The sequence below is a fragment of the Poromitra crassiceps genome (genome assembly GCF_964638095.1).
Source record: "Poromitra crassiceps genome assembly, chromosome: 27".
NCBI classification, from domain to species: domain Eukaryota; kingdom Metazoa; phylum Chordata; class Actinopteri; order Beryciformes; family Melamphaidae; genus Poromitra; species Poromitra crassiceps.
The window spans coordinates 1,494,523-1,509,803 of NC_139650.1; the positions used below are offsets into that span (position 1 = coordinate 1,494,523).

The following is a 15,281-nucleotide window of genomic DNA, read 5'->3' on the forward strand; positions in this document are numbered from 1 at the left end:
GTGTTTAATTGTGGAGCAAGCAAGAATTTGCATGTTTATTTCCTTTATTTTTATTTATCTGTGATACAAGCCTAAACACATACCTTCTGTGGCTGTGCTTTCTTTCACTTCAAGTGTACCCGGCATCCTATATTGTTGTATTGTACTGGGTATATTGTTCATTATTTTAAGAGGTAAATTGGCTCTTAGTATATGCCAGGTATAAATTGCTTGCACGTTGGCAAGTGATAACTCATGTTAGAAAGCTGTCTACTGAAGAAATATAGCACATTTTATCCTCTTTATTTAGTGACAATTTTATTCAGATGTATTCAATTAAATTCCTTCCATCATCAGAACAAACACAACCCTACCCTGGATAGGTCTTCCATGGCCGTCCCTTGTAACAATGTAGACAGATACATTCAGATGTGTACAGTAAACTGACTTGATGTGTTTTGTATGTTTTACTTCAGCATCAGTATTTGTCAGAGGCTCTACAGTGGAGGGCGCAGACAGACCCAGACCATGTCCTTTATGTGCTGCTTAACGCCAAGGTACCACTCTCAACCTATTCATACTGTATGCTGGCAGAGATGTACCACTCTCAACCTATTCATACTGTACACTGGTACCACTCTCAACCTATTCATACTGTATGCTGGTACCACTCTCAACCTATTCATACTGTACGCTGGTACCACTCTCAACCTATTCATACTGTACGCTGGTACCACTCTCAACCTATTCATACTGTACACTGGTACCACTCTCAACCTATTCATACTGTACACTGGTACCACTCTCAACCTATTCATACTGTATGCTGGTACCACTCTCAACCTATTCATACTGTATGCTGGTACCACTCTCAACCTATTCATACTGTATGCTGGTACCACTCTCAACCTATTCATACTGTATGCTGGTACCACTCTCAACCTATTCATACTGTATGCTGGTACCACTCTCAACCTATTCATACTGTACACTGGTACCACTCTCAACCTATTCATACTGTACACTGGTACCACTCTCAACCTATTCATACTGTATGCTGGTACCACTCTCAACCTATTCATACTGTATGCTGGTACCACTCTCAACCTATTCATACTGTATGCTGGTACCACTCTCAACCTATTCATACTGTACACTGGTACCACTCTCAACCTCTTCATACTGTACGCTGGTACCACTCTCAACCTATTCATACTGTACACTGGTACCACTCTCAACCTATTCATACTGTATGCTGGTACCACTCTCAACCTATTCATACTGTATGCTGGTACCACTCTCAACCTATTCATACTGTATGCTGGCAGAGATGTACCACTCTCAACCTATTCATACTGTACACTGGTACCACTCTCAACCTCTTCATACTGTACGCTGGTACCACTCTCAACCTATTCATACTGTACGCTGGTACCACTCTCAACCTATTCATACTGTATGCTGGTACCACTCTCAACCTCTTCATACTGTACGCTGGTACCACTCTCAACCTATTCATACTGTATGCTGGTACCACTCTCAACCTATTCATACTGTATGCTGGCAGAGATGTACCACTCTCAACCTATTCATACTGTACACTGGTACCACTCTCAACCTCTTCATACTGTACGCTGGTACCACTCTCAACCTATTCATACTGTACGCTGGTACCACTCTCAACCTATTCATACTGTATGCTGGTACCACTCTCAACCTCTTCATACTGTACGCTGGTACCACTCTCAACCTATTCATACTGTATGCTGGTACCACTCTCAACCTATTCATACTGTATGCTGGTACCACTCTCAACCTATTCATACTGTATGCTGGTACCACTCTCAACCTATTCATACTGTACACTGGTACCACTCTCAACCTATTCATACTGTATGCTGGTACCACTCTCAACCTATTCATACTGTACGCTGGTACCACTCTCAACCTATTCATACTGTATGCTGGTACCACTCTCAACCTATTCATACTGTATGCTGGTACCACTCTCAACCTCTTCATACTGTACGCTGGTACCACTCTCAACCTATTCATACTGTATGCTGGTACCACTCTCAACCTATTCATACTGTATGCTGGTACCACTCTCAACCTATTCATACTGTATGCTGGTACCACTCTCAACCTATTCATACTGTACACTGGTACCACTCTCAACCTATTCATACTGTATGCTGGTACCACTCTCAACCTATTCATACTGTACACTGGTACCACTCTCAACCTATTCATACTGTATGCTGGTACCACTCTCAACCTATTCATACTGTACGCTGGTACCACTCTCAACCTATTCATACTGTATGCTGGTACCACTCTCAACCTATTCATACTGTACGCTGGTACCACTCTCAACCTATTCATACTGTACGCTGGTACCACTCTCAACCTCTTCATACTGTACACTGGCAGACATGGAATCAATGCATTGCAATCTCTTACATGGTAATGCACACAATAAATGTGAAGGAAGTTGTCTTTGTAGCAGAGACATAACGACTAGTTCGACAGGTACATACTGACGCCTATGGCACATATGATGACGTTATAACAGCACTTCACGTACAGTGCAAAGAGGCAGTGCAAGACGTGCTCTTATTGACATCGCTTTCTGTACTGTAGCTCTGTCTGTTCAAGCAGTGTGGTTTTTGCTGATATAGAGATTTCTGTCCTTTTTGCGCAGACATTGATTTACATAGCAGATGGTTCTCTACATGAAGTACACCTTGTTTTCCAATTGACCCCGTCTCTCTCTCTCCGCACCGTTCCTTCCTGGCCTGCAGGGGGTGGCAGTGTGCACGGCCACTTGCGTTCAGCTTCACAAGCGAGCGGAGAAGATCGCCGCGGCGCTCACCGAGAAAGGCAGCATCAACACCGGGGAGAACGTGGTGCTGCTCTATCCTCCTGGTGGGTTTGTGCCTCTGGCTTCCTGTGTGTCTGTGTCTCCGTATCGAGCCACATGACTGCCAGACTCACTTGGTTTTCTCTCTGCTTTCCTCCCCCGCGTTCCCCCCAGGCATCGATTTGATCGCCTCCTTCTACGGCTGTCTCTACGCTGGGTGTGTTCCCGTCACCGTCCGGCCGCCGCACCCTCAGAACCTGGCAGCCACGCTGCCCACTGTCCGCATGATCATCGATGTAAGTCAGAATAATAGTCTTGTTTTTTTCCGATTCCCCCTCTGTCGATCCGGGGAGAGCCGTAGACTAGCACCATGCTTCCTCCCACACATGCGCAGTTCCCAGCTGCTTCTTTTCACCTGACAGCGGGAGAGCTTCACCCGCAGGACGTAGCACGTGGGAGGATCACACTATTCCCCACCGGTTTCCCTTTCCGGCCCCAAACAGGCACCCCGACCGACCAGAGGAGGCGCTATTGCAGCGACCGGGACACATACCCTCGATTTGGCATTCCCACCCGCAGACACAGCCAATCGTGCCTGTACGGACGCCCGACCAAGCCGGCGGTAACACACGGGGGGCGCGAACCTGCAACCCTCGTGTTGGTAGGAATCTACCGCTAACACTACCCGAGTTTAGTAATACAAGCTGGACACCTTTTCCTATTAGATCAGTCGTGATGACGCTGCCACCTAGAGTCACTTGTGGGGAATTTTCCCAGCTTAATGTTGTGACTCAGTTTGTCAGCCAGCATTTCTTCTGCTGGGCTGCACTCGCGCTCCCAAGGCTCCTCAAAAGATCTGCAGTGTGCCAACTACAAATCGACTTGAAATGAAATGTGTGTTCTGTCTTGTTTTCTCGAAATATGCTTCATGCTAATGCTAAAGGCAATCAGACGTAGCCTGTAAGAAGGATACATACATTAGCTGTTGTTATCACTCTGTTGTTATTCTTGTAACTTTGTAGCAATGATTCCCATCTGACTGAAAACTGTCGTGTGTTGTGTTGGCAGGTGAGTAAAGCGGCGTGTATCCTCACCACTCAAAATCTCACCAGGATTCTGCGCTCCAAAGAGGCCGCGGCCTCAGTCAACATCAAAACATGGCCAACCATCATCGACACAGGTGAGGTACCAGATCATCGACACGCAGGCCTGTAGCTTACATACATTCATACGCATAGAACATTTCACTCGGACCAAAACTTAAAGTCCCTGGAAACCAGGAATATTTCTTTATTATTTAGCATTTTGAGTTCATCACATCACAGGACCCTATGTTAATAAGCCACCAGCCAAATTTGAATGATGATGAACGTCGCAAAGTATATAAATTTAGGTTTGACAGTCATGCAAAAGTCATGAGAATCAATTAGTTTTTAGAGTCTATTTTCTCCCGCGGACTGTGTGGGCGTGTCCCGTCTGCAGCAGGGAAATTTCTCTCTCTCTCTCTCTCGGAGAGAGAGGAAGAGAAGGAGAGAGAGAGAAAGAAGGAAAGACAGATGTGTGTGTGTGTGTGTGTGTGTGTGTGTGTGTGTGTGTGTGTGTGTGTGTGTGTGTGTGTGTGTGTGTGTGTGTGTGTGTGCGTGTGTGTGCGTGTGTTGCTCCGCGTGGCGCATAGCGTACTGAGAGGAAGAGATCTCTGCTCTGCCACTTCGAGTGCACAGCGCTTCTGGCTCCCTCCCACTCTGTGTGCTGTGTTCGTTCGTTCTCTCTCTCTCTCTCTCTCTCTCTCTCTCTCTCTCTCTCTCACTAGTCCAGAGAGAGAGAGAGAGAGAGAGAACGAACGAACACAGCACACAGAGTGGGAGGGAGACAGACAGACACTGAGCAAGTGCTGTGGGGCAAAGAACGGACAAAAGGAGAAGGGCGGGTTGCGCGCGTGTACAAAGGTTATATAGAGCTTATGACGTCATAAGCTCCTGCATTTTTGCACCTCGCGCACTGCTGTCTTCAATGAGGAAGTACCTTGTAGAATCTTGTAGAAAAGTGTCGATTTTAAGGCTTTGGGTTGAAAGTAATGTATAATAATTTCTGAGCCACACAATTACTAATATAAGACCCTAAATAACATAGTTAGAACGTTTTTGTGGATTTTGGTTTCCAGGGACTTAAAAAAAACATTGAAAAAATATTTTCTTTAATCCGACTTTTTTTTTTAACGTTTTGGTCCCAGTGAAATGTTATGCGATCTCTCCTATTTCTAAATATATCTGTACCGTTTGGTTTGAACCAGTCAAACTATTTTTATACGCATTTTACCAAATGTGTATGGGAAAATAAATGGCGGATGAAAATCTCTGGTACAGTGCTGAAGCAGGAAGTAGGCGGTCACTTTGCCTCTCTATAAAATTATGTTGATTTAATGAGTTAACGTAGCTGACTGGTAAGTGCTAAATTAGGCAGCATTAATCAAAAGTAAACAAAAAAATCGAAATTAAATTAACTTTCAAGCTTACCATTGACAGAAACAACCGTTTTCCAAAGATCGTTTTTGACAATTTCTTTGTGTAAAGGTTATTTCTTTACAATATTTTTAAATAACCAGAACACATTGTGACAGAACCGTGTGCGTGTGCGTGTGTGTGTGTGTGTGTGTGTGTGTGTTGTCCATGTTTCCAGATGATCTCCCTCGCCGCCGGCCGCCACAGATCTACAAGCCGCCCACAGCAGAGATGATCGCTTACCTGGACTTCAGTGTGTCCACTACAGGCATGCTCACTGGAGTCAAGGTGAGACTCTTCAGTGTGTCCACTACAGGCATGCTCACTGGAGTCAAGGTGAGACTCTTCAGTGTGTCCACTACAGGCATGCTCACTGGAGTCAAGGTGAGACTCTTCAGTGTGTCCACTACAGGCATGCTCACTGGAGTCAAGGTGAGACTCTTCAGTGTGTCCACTACAGGCATGCTCACTGGAGTCAAGGTGAGACTCTTCAGTGTGTCCACTACAGGCATGCTCACTGGAGTCAAGGTGAGACTCTTCAGTGTGTCCACTACAGGCATGCTCACTGGAGTCAAGGTGAGACTCTTCAGTGTGTCCACTACAGGCATGCTCACTGGAGTCAAGGTGAGACTCTTCAGTGTGTCCACTACAGGCATGCTCACTGGAGTCAAGGTGAGACTCTTCAGTGTGTCCACTACAGGCATGCTCACTGGAGTCAAGGTGAGACTCTTCAGTGTGTCCACTACAGGCATGCTCACTGGAGTCAAGGTGAGACTCTTCAGTGTGTCCACTACAGGCATGCTCACTGGAGTCAAGGTGAGACTCTTCAGTGTGTCCACTACAGGCATGCTCACTGGAGTCAAGGTGAGACTCTTCAGTGTGTCCACTACAGGCATGCTCACTGGAGTCAAGGTGAGACTCTTCAGTGTGTCCACTACAGGCATGCTCACTGGAGTCAAGGTGAGACTCTTCAGTGTGTCCACTACAGGCATGCTCACTGGAGTCAAGGTGAGACTCTTCAGTGTGTCCACTACAGGCATGCTCACTGGAGTCAAGGTGAGACTCTTCAGTGTGTCCACTACAGGCATGCTCACTGGAGTCAAGGTGAGACTCTTCAGTGTGTCCACTACAAGCATGCTCACTGGAGTCAAGGTGAGACTCTTCAGTGTGTCCACTACAGGCATGCTCACTGGAGTCAAGGTGAGACTCTTCAGTGTGTCCACTACAGGCATGCTCACTGGAGTCAAGGTGAGACTCTTCAGTGTGTCCACTACAGGCATGCTCACTGGAGTCAAGGTGAGACTCTTCAGTGTGTCCACTACAGGCATGCTCACTGGAGTCAAGGTGAGACTCTTCAGTGTGTCCACTACAGGCATGCTCACTGGAGTCAAGGTGAGACTCTTCAGTGTGTCCACTACAGGCATGCTCACTGGAGTCAAGGTGAGACTCTTCAGTGTGTCCACTACAGGCATGCTCACTGGAGTCAAGGTGAGACTCTTCAGTGTGTCCACTACAGGCATGCTCACTGGAGTCAAGGTGAGACTCTTCAGTGTGTCCACTACAGGCATGCTCACTGGAGTCAAGGTGAGACTCTTCAGTGTGTCCACTACAGGCATGCTCACTGGAGTCAAGGTGAGACTCTTCAGTGTGTCCACTACAGGCATGCTCACTGGAGTCAAGGTGAGACTCTTCAGTGTGTCCACTACAGGCATGCTCACTGGAGTCAAGGTGAGACTCTTCAGTGTGTCCACTACAGGCATGCTCACTGGAGTCAAGGTGAGACTCTTCAGTGTGTCCACTACAGGCATGCTCACTGGAGTCAAGGTGAGACTCTTCAGTGTGTCCACTACAGGCATGCTCACTGGAGTCAAGGTGAGACTCTTCAGTGTGTCCACTACAGGCATGCTCACTGGAGTCAAGGTGAGACTCTTCAGTGTGTCCACTACAGGCATGCTCACTGGAGTCAAGGTGAGACTCTTCAGTGTGTCCACTACAGGCATGCTCACTGGAGTCAAGGTGAGACTCTTCAGTGTGTCCACTACAGGCATGCTCACTGGAGTCAAGGTGAGACTCTTCAGTGTGTCCACTACAGGCATGCTCACTGGAGTCAAGGTGAGACTCTTCAGTGTGTCCACTACAGGCATGCTCACTGGAGTCAAGGTGAGACTCTTCAGTGTGTCCACTACAGGCATGCTCACTGGAGTCAAGGTGAGACTCTTCAGTGTGTCCACTACAGGCATGCTCACTGGAGTCAAGGTGAGACTCTTCAGTGTGTCCACTACAAGCATGCTCACTGGAGTCAAGGTGAGACTCTTCAGTGTGTCCACTACAGGCATGCTCACTGGAGTCAAGGTGAGACTCTTCAGTGTGTCCACTACAGGCATGCTCACTGGAGTCAAGGTGAGACTCTTCAGTGTGTCCACTACAGGCATGCTCACTGGAGTCAAGGTGAGACTCTTCAGTGTGTCCACTACAGGCATGCTCACTGGAGTCAAGGTGAGACTCTTCAGTGTGTCCACTACAGGCATGCTCACTGGAGTCAAGGTGAGACTCTTCAGTGTGTCCACTACAGGCATGCTCACTGGAGTCAAGGTGAGACTCTTCAGTGTGTCCACTACAGGCATGCTCACTGGAGTCAAGGTGAGACTCTTCAGTGTGTCCACTACAGGCATGCTCACTGGAGTCAAGGTGAGACTCTTCAGTGTGTCCACTACAGGCATGCTCACTGGAGTCAAGGTGAGACTCTTCAGTGTGTCCACTACAGGCATGCTCACTGGAGTCAAGGTGAGACTCTTCAGTGTGTCCACTACAGGCATGCTCACTGGAGTCAAGGTGAGACTCTTCAGTGTGTCCACTACAGGCATGCTCACTGGAGTCAAGGTGAGACTCTTCAGTGTGTCCACTACAGGCATGCTCACTGGAGTCAAGGTGAGACTCTTCAGTGTGTCCACTACAGGCATGCTCACTGGAGTCAAGGTGAGACTCTTCAGTGTGTCCACTACAGGCATGCTCACTGGAGTCAAGGTGAGACTCTTCAGTGTGTCCACTACAGGCATGCTCACTGGAGTCAAGGTGAGACTCTTCAGTGTGTCCACTACAGGCATGCTCACTGGAGTCAAGGTGAGACTCTTCAGTGTGTCCACTACAGGCATGCTCACTGGAGTCAAGGTGAGACTCTTCAGTGTGTCCACTACAGGCATGCTCACTGGAGTCAAGGTGAGACTCTTCAGTGTGTCCACTACAGGCATGCTCACTGGCGTCAAGGTGAGACTCTTCAGTGTGTCCACTACAGGCATGCTCACTGGAGTCAAGGTGAGACTCTTCAGTGTGTCCACTACAGGCATGCTCACTGGAGTCAAGGTGAGACTCTTCAGTGTGTCCACTACAGGCATGCTCACTGGAGTCAAGGTGAGACTCTTCAGTGTGTCCACTACAGGCATGCTCACTGGAGTCAAGGTGAGACTCTTCAGTGTGTCCACTACAGGCATGCTCACTGGAGTCAAGGTGAGACTCTTCAGTGTGTCCACTACAGGCATGCTCACTGGAGTCAAGGTGAGACTCTTCAGTGTGTCCACTACAGGCATGCTCACTGGAGTCAAGGTGAGACTCTTCAGTGTGTCCACTACAGGCATGCTCACTGGAGTCAAGGTGAGACTCTTCAGTGTGTCCACTACAGGCATGCTCACTGGAGTCAAGGTGAGACTCTTCAGTGTGTCCACTACAGGCATGCTCACTGGAGTCAAGGTGAGACTCTTCAGTGTGTCCACTACAGGCATGCTCACTGGAGTCAAGGTGAGACTCTTCAGTGTGTCCACTACAGGCATGCTCACTGGAGTCAAGGTGAGACTCTTCAGTGTGTCCACTACAGGCATGCTCACTGGAGTCAAGGTGAGACTCTTCAGTGTGTCCACTACAGGCATGCTCACTGGAGTCAAGGTGAGACTCTTCAGTGTGTCCACTACAGGCATGCTCACTGGAGTCAAGGTGCGCTCCTGAGAAATGTAGGAAATCACTAACTCAAGCTTAAAAAGACGAGACCAGGTTGAAGAAAAGTGAATTCAAAAGAAAAAAGTAAATTCCAACAATTCATCACAACACAACGACTGGAATGCATTGAACATCTTAGGGATGAAACGATTACTGGTTTATTGATAAACCATGATAGAATTCCTTACGGTTAGTATTACTGTTTCAAATTTTAATTACCAGTAAAATCATGTTACCATGATCATCGTGATTGCAGTGCTTTGAAAAACACGGTAAATAAATACTGTCCGTCATCAACTCAAGTTAGCAACACTCTCCCAGACGCAGGCTGCGCAGCCTTGGTGAAACGGTTTCAGTGAGTCAGTACTTTTTGAACTATTTTCAGCACATTTTAGCAATAGCGCAATAACACTGATTACCATCATGGTCACTATAATCGTGATTAAAAACTGAAATGTGATGAGATTTTCATACCGTTGAACCTCTTATCACAGATGATATGAAGCCGTGCGGGAGCATCTCAGTGTCTTGTTTAACTTCGAGGTGCTAAAGTGCGTTCTTGTTTGTTGTCAGATCTCCCATGCAGCGGTCAGCGCTATCTGTCGCTCTGTGAAGCTGCAGTGCGAGCTGTACTCTTCTCGCCAAATAGCCATCTGCCTGGATCCGTACTGCGGGCTGGGCTTTGTCTTGTGGTGCCTGGCAAGGTACTGTAACACTCTCCTGCAATATAGTGCCAAAGTCACGCCCACTTCTGGGTTCGGTGCCTAAAGGATTTCATCCCCCATTTGATTTGATGAAACGTCAATGGGAAAATGAACGGGGAATTCACTTCCTTAGCGCCCCATGGAAAATCTGGCGCTGGCGAGACTTTGGCACTCTAGACTTTGGCACTCCATACACACATGACATGCTGTGTGGTGTGGTATTGTGTGTGTGTTCTCTCTCTCTCTCTCTCTCGCTCTTCACCCATCCACTCCACCACGTCTTGTGTCTTCTAGCGTGTACTCGGGTCACCAGTCCATCCTGATCCCTCCCTTCGAGTTGGAGAGCGGCCTGTCTCTGTGGCTGAGCACGCTCAGTCAGTACCGCATCAGAGACACCTTCTGTTCCTACTCCGTCATGGAGCTCTGCACCAAAGGCCTGGGCACACAGACAGACTTACTCAAGGTGAGGAGGAGATTGCTCAAGCGCACACTCGCAGAGAAAGCGACTCGTGAAGCACACAATGTGAAAATAGAGAGACTCCTTCTCCAAATACCGTAGTCATGTGTTGATGCCTGTGTATGAATTTCTTTCCAAAGCCCGGGGGGCTATTTTAAAGCAGTGGTTCTCAAAGTGGGGTCCTTGAGGGCGTTCCAGGGGTCCCCCAGCAAAATGGGGATAATTTATTTTCACTATAATTTCATTCATGGGGTGTGTCCCCATCGCCATGTCCTCAGTGCCTCCGGCCCAGGTGGGGTCGTCAAAAGGGCCTTTCTGTGTGGAGTTTGCATGTTCTCCCCGTGCTCCTCTGGGGTTTCCTCCAGATAGGAACCCCTCACTAAAAAAGCATATATATAATTTCATTCATAAGTAACACAATGACAGAATGTACTGTATGACTATTTTGTTCATGGGTTTCATACACGTTCTGTAATAAAACAACTAAAAGCCAAAATCGTATCAGATGGGCGATGCTGGGACAACATCTTCAAAATCAAATGGGGGTCAGTGGTCTAGTTTGTGTCAGTTTAGGGGTCCTTGATGTGAAAAGGTTTGAGAACCACTGCTTTAAAGAATCTAAAATATTAAATAGTTTAACACTTTTTTTGGTCGCTGTACAATTCCCTATGTGTTATTCCATAGCTTTGACAACTAAAATGTGGAAAAATAGTAAAGATAGACAGAAATGTGTGACCAAACTTTTGACTGTTAGTGTAGGTTTGACCACTGTGTGTGTGTGTGTGTGTGTGTGTGTGTGTGTGTGTGTGTGTGTGTGTGTGTGTGTGTGTGTGTGTGTGTGTGTGTGTGTGTGTGTGTGTGTGTGTGTGTTGTAGGCCCGGGGCGTGAACCTGTCGTGCGTGCGGAGCTGTGTGGTGATAGCAGAGGAGCGCCCCCGCCTGGCCCTCTCACACTCCTTCTCCAAGCTGTTCAAGGACGTGGGACTGTCCCCCAGAGCTGTCAGCACTGCCTTTGGCTCCAGGGTCAACCTGGCCATCTGCCTACAGGTACACTAACCCACTCAACACTGAGCTGGACTTTGAAGTCAAACCATGAATACCATCTAGACTAGAGTGTAAACCCAGTGTAGAGTATGAACCCAGTGTAGACTAGAGTGTAAACCCAGTGTAGACTAGAGTATGAACCCAGTGTAGACTAGAGTGTAAACCCATTGAAGAATAGAGTGTAAACCCAGTGTAGACTAGAGTGTAAACCCAGTGTAGACTAGAGTATGAACCCAGTGTAGACTAGAGTGTAAACCCAGTGGGAGCAGTGTGTACTGTATGTAGGTGTTCAAGTCAGGCCCTGTTCTGTATGTATCACAGGGAACCACTGGCCCTGATCCCTCAACAGTGTACGTGGACTTGAAGTCCCTCCGCCATGACAGGTGAGCACACATGCATCACTTTAACCACAGTGTCTACAAGTCTTTGAATGTGGGTCTTATGGGAGAAAACTCGACCAGGATGAGTGAGTGTCAGTCTGTACTGCAGGTTGGGATGAGTGGGTGTCAGTCTGCACTGCAGGTTGGGATGAGTGAGTGTCAGTCTGCACTGCAGGTTGGGAGCCAAGGAACTCAAAATGGGAATGATTACATAGAGCAGTGTTTCTCGATCCCGATAGGGGTACGTGACGGGGGCGGGGCTACTTGAGAGAAAGGGGGAAATGTAAGAATAAATCATGAAAACAAATGAAACGTTAAAATAAATCTGCTCAGGAGGCACTAATTGCAACTCTTTCATAGTCGGCTAGGAGGGGTACGTTGAAGAGGCGGATGGCAGTTGGGAAGAAACCGTCCATGTGGACGAGAGGTTCTGGTACCGCCAGATCTCAGTCCTCTGCCAAAGAGTTTATGACCTGGGTGGGTGGGAGTCTGCCATGATTTTCTGATACCACTTCAGCATCCTGGCAGTGTGCAGGTCCTGAAGCGGTGGCAGGCTGCATCCGACCACCTGATGCACTGCAGTCTGGAGATGAAAATGAACGATGAAAACAACCTTAGAGCCTCAGTGAGAGATGCCCCTTCCAGGACGTTCAGGCGCGCAACAAGCACAGACAGTTGGCAAACAATGATTCAATGTTGACAACAAAATGAACATAAAAAATACACATCATCGCCAACTCACCATTGTCATCATCAAGAGTATTATACACTGGACAGTATGATGAAGAGATAATGCATGAATGAGTGTACACATGCCTACTTGTGTGTGTGTGTGTGTGTGTGTGTGTGTGTGTGTGTGTGTGTGTGTGTGTGTGTGTGTGTGTGTGTGTGTGCGTGTGCGTGCGTGCGCGCGCGTGCGTGCGTGTGGCCATTGCAGAGTGAGGCTGGTGGAGAGGGGAGCACCTCAGAGTCTTCCTCTAATGGAGTCTGGCAAGGTGAGATGTTCCATTATTATGCATTCCCACAGTATACATTCAAGTGTTTGTAATGTTGTGCGTGTTCACCGTTGCTCTCTCACCACTTCTACATCTTCAGATATTGCCGGGTGTTCGAGTTATAATCGTCAACCCAGAGACCAGAGGTCCACTAGGTGACTCCCATCTAGGAGAGGTGAGAGGGGGCTGGGGAAAGGCACTCCCCTTTTGTGACACACACACACACACACACACACACACACACACACACACACACACACAGAGAACCCTTGCATGATAAAAATTACTATTAAAAAAATAATTATTAGTATAGTGACAAGACCAAGACCATAACATCAGTGTGCAGTGCCAGTGACCCAGTCAGCCCTGTGCTTCTCTCTGGCAGATCTGGGTGAACAGCCCTCACAGTGCCAGTGGCTACTACACCATCTATGGAGAGGAAAGTCTGCAGGCGGACCACTTCAACACCAAGCTGAGCTTCGGGGACCCGCAGACCTTATGGGCCAGGACCGGCTACTTGGGTTTCGTGAAGAGAACCGAGCTGCTGGACGCCAGCGGGGGTAAATAGGCCCTGCCACGGCTAAAGCCGAGCTGAAAAAAACCACACTGGTTCAGTCCGGTCTTATTTGGTTTATTATTTGCTAGATTATAGATTGATACATTTGAACAGTTACAGATTATTACAGAGTGTCGTAGTGGCTTAGTTAGTTGGCTAAAGGCCCAGACAGACCAAACCAACGAACAACAGCTAACTGTTGTCTCTCCTCAAAAAGTTGCACTGCAAAGACTACAGCCGACAGTCAACTTGTACGTACATTCTGCACTCTGCAGGCACTCTGTTTGGGGGTTTTCTGTTCTGGTACTGTAGACGTGTAGATGTATTTAACTGTTTGATACACTATGTACTTTTTTCAGATCAATTGTATTCTTAATCTTCTTCTTTTCCCATAGAAATGATTGGAGTGTGAATAGTGACATCTGGTGTCAATTTGTCAGCACTTTTAAAAGATGAACACTGTATAATGAATTCAACGTTTGGAGCTTTCAGACTGAACCAAGCACAACTAGCCTAAACATCTTCTCTATGGATCGTACTTTTCTATTTGTATTTATTCATTCTTTTATTTGATCTGTTATCTGTGTGCTCAGACCGTCATGATGCCCTCTTTGTGGTGGGCTCGCTGGATGAGACGTTGGAGCTGAGGGGGCTACGCTACCATCCCATCGATATCGAGACCTCAGTGTCCCGGGCTCACCGCAGCATCGCTGAGAGGTAAGAACATCGATACCTCAGTGTCCCACTAAGGGGGTTAACATTACTGGCAATTGGGGAGAACTGCTTCCTGTCCCAACTGCTTTCCTGTTAGAACTCTACTGGGTTTGGTTTCTATCCACATTGTAATCTAATTCTAGTCCACCAATAATCACTTTCTCCTCCTATTCCCTTTCCTCCCAGCGCTGTGTTTACATGGACCAACCTCCTGGTGGTGGTGTCGGAGCTGTGTGGTTCGGAGCAGGACGCTCTGGACCTGGTGCCTCTGATCACCAATGTGGTGCTGGAGGAGCACCACCTCATCGTGGGTGTGGTGGTCATCGTTGACCCCGGGGTCATACCCATCAACTCCAGAGGGGAAAAGCAGCGCATGCACCTCCGTGACTCTTTCCTCGCTGACCAGTTAGATCCCATCTATGTGGCTTACAATATGTGAGGGGTTGTTGGCCTTGGCTTGCGGGCTGAGCTGGACCACAGTCTGGCTACTGGACCCTCGTCCCGGCATATGACTGCTGGCTTCCCAGACAGGGCAAGGCAACAGCGTGGACTGTGTGAGACTGCGATAAGACTGGATACTGAATCTGATATAGCGCTGCATGTCTGGAACTGGACTTGTCATGTGTGGAGATATTCACTGTGTTGTATAGATTGAGTTTCGCCAATGGGACAGAGGGAACTAGACCAAACATGCCAAGAATGTTCTCCTACATTCGGACAAAAAATGATGAGTCCTGATTGCACTCTCAGAACCCCTTTTGAAATTAACTTTAATTAATATTAATGTCTTTGTGATCGTCCTTATCCTTATTCTGCACTTACCCCAAACCACTTGAGACACTTTCCTCTTTTTTCCCCCCTTCGGATTTCCCTTAGGATTTCAAAGAGCTGCTGAAACTAAATAACAAATCCACACAAATGCATGTGCTAACTCTTAGTCTATTTTCGCCGAGTCCGTCCATCCATCATCAACCACTTATCCGGAGTCGGGTCGCGGAGGTAGCAGTTCCAGCAGGGAAACGTCCTTTTCCCTGGCCACATTAGCCAGCTCTGACTGGGGGATCCCGAGGCGTTCCCAGGCCAGCGTGGAGATATATGATCTCTC

At 47.6% G+C, this 15,281-nt stretch overlaps 1 protein-coding gene across 1 annotated transcript in view; it reads left to right on the forward strand.

Annotated features, from left to right (window-relative positions):
- The window catches only part of dip2bb (disco-interacting protein 2 homolog Bb), a gene marked incomplete at its 3' end in the record, with an annotated part of 85,264 nt that extends 70,649 nt beyond the window's left edge, over window positions 1-14,615 (forward strand). The window contains exons 36-49 of the mRNA XM_083661820.1: window positions 456-536; window positions 2,784-2,907; window positions 3,017-3,138; window positions 3,911-4,022; window positions 5,519-5,628; window positions 9,901-10,031; window positions 10,326-10,494; window positions 11,364-11,534; window positions 11,853-11,914; window positions 12,849-12,906; window positions 13,007-13,081; window positions 13,292-13,466; window positions 14,056-14,179; window positions 14,363-14,615. Coding sequence (XP_083517946.1) covers window positions 456-536; window positions 2,784-2,907; window positions 3,017-3,138; window positions 3,911-4,022; window positions 5,519-5,628; window positions 9,901-10,031; window positions 10,326-10,494; window positions 11,364-11,534; window positions 11,853-11,914; window positions 12,849-12,906; window positions 13,007-13,081; window positions 13,292-13,466; window positions 14,056-14,179; window positions 14,363-14,615 — 1,767 coding nt within the window. The remainder of the gene's footprint in view (window positions 1-455; window positions 537-2,783; window positions 2,908-3,016; window positions 3,139-3,910; window positions 4,023-5,518; window positions 5,629-9,900; window positions 10,032-10,325; window positions 10,495-11,363; window positions 11,535-11,852; window positions 11,915-12,848; window positions 12,907-13,006; window positions 13,082-13,291; window positions 13,467-14,055; window positions 14,180-14,362) is intronic.
- Between the last annotated feature and the right edge of the window lie 666 nt (window positions 14,616-15,281).